The 6,328-nt window shown below is 45.8% G+C and overlaps 1 protein-coding gene across 2 annotated transcripts; it reads left to right on the forward strand.

Annotated features, from left to right (window-relative positions):
- The first annotated feature begins 272 nt into the window (after positions 1–272).
- On the forward strand, positions 273–3,733 carry LOC100191191 (uncharacterized). 2 transcript variants are annotated; one of them, XM_035961258.1, is made up of 4 exons: positions 579–802; positions 2,587–2,686; positions 2,794–3,034; positions 3,140–3,733. In XM_035961258.1, the coding sequence occupies exons 1-4, from the start codon at positions 579–581 to the stop codon at positions 3,508–3,510; spliced, it is 936 nt and encodes a 311-aa protein (XP_035817151.1). In that variant the 3' UTR covers positions 3,511–3,733. The 2 variants fall into 2 exon arrangements, with proteins under 2 accessions (NP_001130098.1, XP_035817151.1); NM_001136626.1 differs by lacking the exon at positions 2,587–2,686 and having other exon boundaries at positions 273–950; positions 3,140–3,682.
- Positions 3,734–6,328: the final 2,595 nt, after the last annotated feature.

A 6,328-nucleotide genomic window follows, 5' to 3' on the forward strand; every position in this document is an offset into this window, starting at 1 on the left:
CGAACCTGATGATATCATGGCTGGTGGTGATACTATACAACTACCCTGCTCTGCAATTTCACATTTCTACAGGTTCCATGCGTATGCCGCAGGCGAGTCCTCTTTCTGAGACTGGCAGCTGGCGTCCCACATCAGGCGCGTGAGGACGAGGCAGCGCGTGGCGTGTGCAGTCTGGCAATGTGTAAAATGCTGGTGGGGGTGGATAAGACTCGTTTGTAGCTAGCGATAAGTAAGGTAGCACGGGAGCAAAGCAGACCAGTAGACCACCGTGCCTGTGCCTCTCTCTCGTAGTCGTATCTGCGTTGCGCCGCTGCTTAAACAAACGCCGGACAGGGGAGGGCCGCGGCACGCGTCTCCAGTCTCCACCCTCCACGGCTCCACCCATCTCAAAACCCTAGCAACCGCGCCTCCATCGGTCCATCCCTACCCCAAATCCCAATCCAAGTTCGGTCCCCAGGCGGCGAGGACCCTCCCGCGCCGACTCGTCCCCGCAGATCGGCGGGCGGGGCAGATTCAGATTCGGGTCCGTGGTTCGCTCGGCTAGCCTCGCCGGGGTCCCACCGCGGCGGTCGGGGAGCATGGTGGGAGGGGGGAGGCGGGGAGGAGCGGCGGCGGAGGAGGTGAAGCTCAACACCGGCAACGTGTTCGCGGCGCTCGAGTCCCTCAAGAAGAAGAAGAAGGGCGACAAGGGCAGGGCGGCCGGGCCGTCCTCCAGGAAGAAGCACGGCGCGGGGGCCGCGCAGCAGCAGCAGGAGCCGCCGCAGAAGGATGTCTTCTGGGCTCCCGCGCCGCTCACCACCAAGTCCTGGGCAGACGTCGAGGACGACGACGACGACGACTACTTCGCCACCACCGCGCCGCCGCGCCCCGTATGGGCCGCCGCCGCCGCCGCCGAGCCCGCCAAGGAGGAGGAGGACGTCGAGGATGCTGTCCGCGCCGCCCTTCAGGAGGTCTGTTTCCCCCACCTTCTCTGTATGCCTTGTGATTTGGTTGTGGAATGCACCAGTGAAATATTCTTATACCTCCAGACTGTTCGTTGCTGTTTAACCTATACGTACTGGTTAGTTGACAGTTGGCGTGGAACCCTGGGAGTAAGGGCATGCAACGCTAGGTAGGTTTACGTGTGCATTATGCCGTTCCATTGGCATCGGTAACAGATGCACTTATTTCCTGTGGCCAATATGGCAATCAAAGGATGCCTGACAAGATGATCCCTAATGCTATCCTAATTGAGGTATGGGGATACCTCGGGGATATAGCTATAGTATGGTTAACCAAGTTGGTCAACCAATCTTCCGACCGAACAAGATGCCTGGCGAGTGAAGTATAGTGGTACCGATTTACAAGAATAAGGGAGACATTTAAAGTTGTACTAATTACCGAAAAATTAAGTTGATAAGCGAAGCTATGAGAGAGAGTTATCGAGCATTGGTTGAGAGGAATAACAAGGATCTCCTTGAACCAGTTTGGTTTCACGCCTCGAAACCATTTTCTTAATAAGCAAGTGATGGAGCAATATAGGGAGCAAAAGGACCTACACATGATTTTCGTTGATTTGGAGAAGTCTTATGACGAAATACAAGGAATATTATGTGATGTACTTTACTACTTTGGACAAACATAAAGTTCCAAAGAAGTACGTTGGACTCATTAAGGACTTGTACAACAATGATACGACTTCCTGATTAGAATAGGACTGCATCAATGATCATCTTTGAGTTCTTAGTTCTTACCTTTTTGCCTTGGTGATGGCAAGGTGCATACAGAGGGATATCCCTTGATGTATGCTTTTTTGCCGACGATGTAGTGCTAGTTGATGAAAGTCGGGTAGGAATAAATAACAAACTAGAGTTGTGGTGGGAGACTCTAGAGCTCAAAGGTTTTAGACTCAGTAGAACTAAAACTGAATATATGAGATCTGATTTCGTCACTACTACACATGAGGAAGGAGATGATAGTTTGCAAGGTCAAGTATTACCTAGGAATAGGTATTTATGATTAATGCTACAGAGAGACATGAATATTGATGAAGATGTTAGCCATATAATCAAAGTAGGATGGATGAAGTGACATCAAACATCCAACATTTTATATGACAAGAGGGTACCACAAAAGCTAAAAGACAAGTTTTATAAGATGACGATTAGACCTGCTATGTTGTATGGTGTAGAATGTTGCTTACAAAAAGACGACATGTTCATAAGATAAGTGTTGTGAAACTGCGTATGGTGCATTGGATTTATGGCCATACAAGAAGGGATCTAGTCTGGAACAATGATATACGTTAAAGGCTAGGGGTAGCACCAATTGAATAAAAGCTTGTACAACATCGGTTGAGATGATTTGGACATGTCCAACGTAAACCTTCAGAGACACACAAAGTCACCAGTGCGTAGTGGGATACTAAGGCACGATCGCAATGGGAAGAGAGTAAGACCGAAGTTGACATGTTAGGAAAAAGAGACTTGAAAGGTTGAAATATACTCAAAGATTTAGCATTGAATAGGGGTACATGAAAAACAACTATCCATGTGGCTGACCCTTGACTAGTGGGTTTTAACTCCAGCGTACGTGAACTTGCCTGTGACTAAAAGACTTTGTTGTTGTTGTTGTTGTTCAGTGCAAGAAAAACTACCACATTGACACTGAGCCAAATTGTACTGAACGTAAACGGTTCAGCCAACAGGCAAGCCTTACCCACCTGAACGAGATGGAACATGTTTGGCTTATTGTCCTTGTAGTTAGCCTCTCTGATTGTATTCTTAGATGTATTTGCTTCTATATATGCTGCAGGACGTTGAGAGTGACGACGAGGACCTTGATGACGAGGACCTTGATGATGGAGCTGAGCATGAAGTGGAAGATGCCCCAGCCGAACTTGCTGTCAAAACAGTTGAAGCCCTGGCTGCGCCACCCAAAGATACAGAAAGGCAGCTGTCTAAAAAGGAGTTGAAAAAGAGGGAACTAGCAGAACTTGATGCAGTATTGGCTGAGCTGGGACTTTCTGGGAACTCAACCAGCGCTGCACAGGATGGTAAGAATCATAGGTGCTACCATTAAAACTATCTGATCTCAATAGCTCTCTTGTGGTTTTGTTGTTCGGATGGACTCAATTTTCTCGTGCAATATTTTCTTGCAGCTGAGAAGGAAGGTGCCAACCAAGCTGGTGATGCAGAGAAAAAGGAAGATGCTACTGTCCCCTCAGAGAGCAAGACCTCCAAGAAGAAGAAAAAGAAGGACAAGAGTTCAAAGGAGGGAAGAAAAGAAACACAAGAAGCAGCCGAGGGGTCAGAGGAGACTGCCAGTGCAGGACCTGATGAAGAAGATACCACTGCTGTGGACGTGAAGGAGCGTTTGAAGAAGATGGCTTCAATGAAGAAGAAGAGATCGAGCAAAGAGACGGACACCGGTGCCAAAATCGCCGCTGCCGAGGCCACAGCAAGGAGCGCAAGGCTTGCGGCGGCCAAGAAGAAAGAGAAGAGTCATTACAACCAGCAGCCTGTGCGGTAAATGGGCATAAAGTTTTGGATTTGGGTGCTCTGAATTTTATATTTCCTTGTAGTTGGACTCACAATAATACTTTTTTGATCTGTCGTATTTATGACCGGGAAGTTCCTTTGAGTTCCATTTCAGAATTCATGAAAGGCCTTTGTGGTTGCAAACGGTGGTGTAATTGTGTTTTAAATTGTTCATCCAGCGAAAACTTCATGGACAACACGACCAATTAGGGCTACTCCGGCACCGCCTGTGTTTTGCATTGCTGCGGCCTGCGGTGGCTACACCTGCGAAATTATCCTCATCCTGATTTCTTTTATGCCGTATATGCACCTTTTCTATTCCTATAGACTACAGTACCTGCGATTTTCATGACAAAACTAAACGGATTTTTGCGAAGTTTCTGCATGATTTTTGCGTTCCAATTGCCCTCATTGCTGTACAATTCTATGGGATAAAGTACTGTTGTCTGATTACTTGTAAGGTTTAGTTCCATGCGTATCACTACCATTGTTATTAAAACATCGTCAGATGATTCAGGATGATCTTTTTTATGTTATTTGGTTTGTGAACTCAACTTATGTATGAACTTATTCTATATTTAAATTTCTATGTCAAATCTAAAAAGATGTTTCAACATTCGTTTAACTGTTTAAAAGTTAAAAAGTTGGTTCATGACATTTTAACGTTTTACCGCTTTAATAACCATGTTCACTACTATTCATCATAACAACTCTGTACCTGTTTGCCAACAACTATAGTTATATAATACTATAATTTACAATTATTATGACTAGTTCCAAAAATACGGTAGTTTTAAGAAGCATTGTTTGGATATAATATTATAAATTATGGATACAATATTATAAACCATATGTTTAGTGAAAAGCTAGTTGTGCCATAAAACTTTGGATTATAAACCATAATATTTAGTCAAAAGCTATATGTGCCATAAAAACTTTGGATTGGATTGGATTGGAGTTAGATGGCTCTCAAAAAAAGCCCCTACTCCTTATTTTCACCATTTATTCACGCACACTATGTATATGTATTTGATAACATAACAGTATGCAATAAATTATTTTAAATTCCACAATATAGGGTCATATTTAAATTTATGATTGTAAATATGAAATCTACACGTTAATTAAATTTTCCTTCGAATTTAAGGATATAGTCTATAACAATACAATTAAACACATCTATCAAATAAAACACACATAGAAATATAAACCATACATAGTTATGAACAAAAATGAAGCAAGCATGTTGGAATGAATATATCAAATATCTTCTCCACTACCATGGTCTCTCACCTTTTGTGTTGCTAGTACATGTTTTCATGTCGGGCTCTAGTGTGTTCCTGTTTATGGTCATATTTTAATTTATGAATGTAAATATGAAAATTTAATTTTAAATAAAACTTGTTTAGAATTTAAGGGCAAAGTCCATCCAAATATAGTTCAACATATCTATCAAATAAAACACACATAAATGCATAAAGTTGTCTACAACACATCGTATATATGGTCGCGTAAAACACTGTTTTGCATTGTAGATTGTATTGTTCATATAGTGAAGTTTGAAATAGGGTATGCGATATGTGATAGGATGTGTAAACTATTGGAGGCGGCCTAACATGCATAATCATGAACAAAAATAAAGCATACATGTTGGGATGAATATATCAAATGTCTTCTTCATTACCATGCCCTCTTACCTTTTGTGTTATATTTCTATGATATGTCTTCGCATCCGTCCCTAGTGTGTTGAGGTCACAAAATAGCGAGCATATCTGTCGGAGAGGGAATTCTTCGGCCGGGTGGCGGAGTGCACCCGCCCTAAATCCTAAGATGAGGAAGGGGCTTAAGCGTTTTGCCTGTCTGTGTAAGCGATCGTTGAGCACATGAACATGCGAGGGTTTAGAGTGGTTCAGGCCGCCGGAGCGTAATACCCTACTCCACTGTGTTTTGGATTGCTGTCGAAGATTGAGAGCTGAGAGTCTGAGTTTGGTCTGAGCGAGCCCCCTTGTAACGCTGTGTGCCCTCCCTTTTATAGCTCAAGGGGGGCACGTACAAGGGTACTGAGCCCCGACATGTGGGCCCAGGAACACAATGGATGTAGTACTTGGAGCTACTAATGTTTGCTGCTGGAGCAATCTTCTCGCGCCCTGACATCCGAGATCTGTGTAGCATCGACGTGCAGGGGAAGCTTCTTGTATAAGGGATGATGAGCACAGTGCGTCGCGCAGCACGGGCGCACTGTTTGACAATGGACAAGACAGGTGTGCCGTCTGCAGGATGGCCCTGGCGCCGCCTGCCAGGGGAGTGGACAAGACGCATTAAATGCCGAGGGGGCACATCGCCTGTCAGCAGGGCGGACAGGCGGCGCGTCCTTTCCGCAATAAATGCAGAGACCGCGCGGCCTAGAGGCCTTACGTCAGGCTCCGCCCGCTGGCTTATGTCACGGGTAACAACCACGTGGCAGCATCGGGACTCCGCCTGAGCGGGGAGCGCAAGCGCACAGGATAAGGCCTGGACACGTGTCAGTACCAGACCCTTGCTTACGCCAGGGTCCCCCTGTCCTGGGACCTCGTTGTGGCCCGAACCTAGACCCCATCCAAGGGACCTGGTATGCTTACTTGGGAGTCTCGGATCGTAATCGGGGTCCGGGTTGCGCGTACAGGGGTCCGGTGCTTCTTCGCGGAGGTCCGGCCCAACTGATACATCTTGGGATGTATCATCTTTTCCCGTCACGTGGTGCCCCTTAAGCCGTCCACGTGGTGGAGTCGGGTGTTGTTCACCGTGCAGCTAGAGAACGCCGTACGGGCACC

Source organism: Zea mays, chromosome 8 (genome assembly GCF_902167145.1).
Source record: "Zea mays cultivar B73 chromosome 8, Zm-B73-REFERENCE-NAM-5.0, whole genome shotgun sequence".
In the NCBI taxonomy this organism is placed as follows: Eukaryota; Viridiplantae; Streptophyta; class Magnoliopsida; order Poales; family Poaceae; genus Zea; species Zea mays.

Coding starts and splice junctions, on each gene's coding strand:
- LOC100191191 (NM_001136626.1), top strand. CDS start 579: ATGGTGGGAGGGGGGAGGCGGGGAGGAGCGGCGGCGGAGGAGGTGAAG. Junction 951..2,793: donor TCCGCGCCGCCCTTCAGGAG/GTCTGTTTCCCC, acceptor TATATGCTGCAG/GACGTTGAGAGTGACGACGA. Junction 3,035..3,139: donor AACCAGCGCTGCACAGGATG/GTAAGAATCATA, acceptor ATTTTCTTGCAG/CTGAGAAGGAAGGTGCCAAC.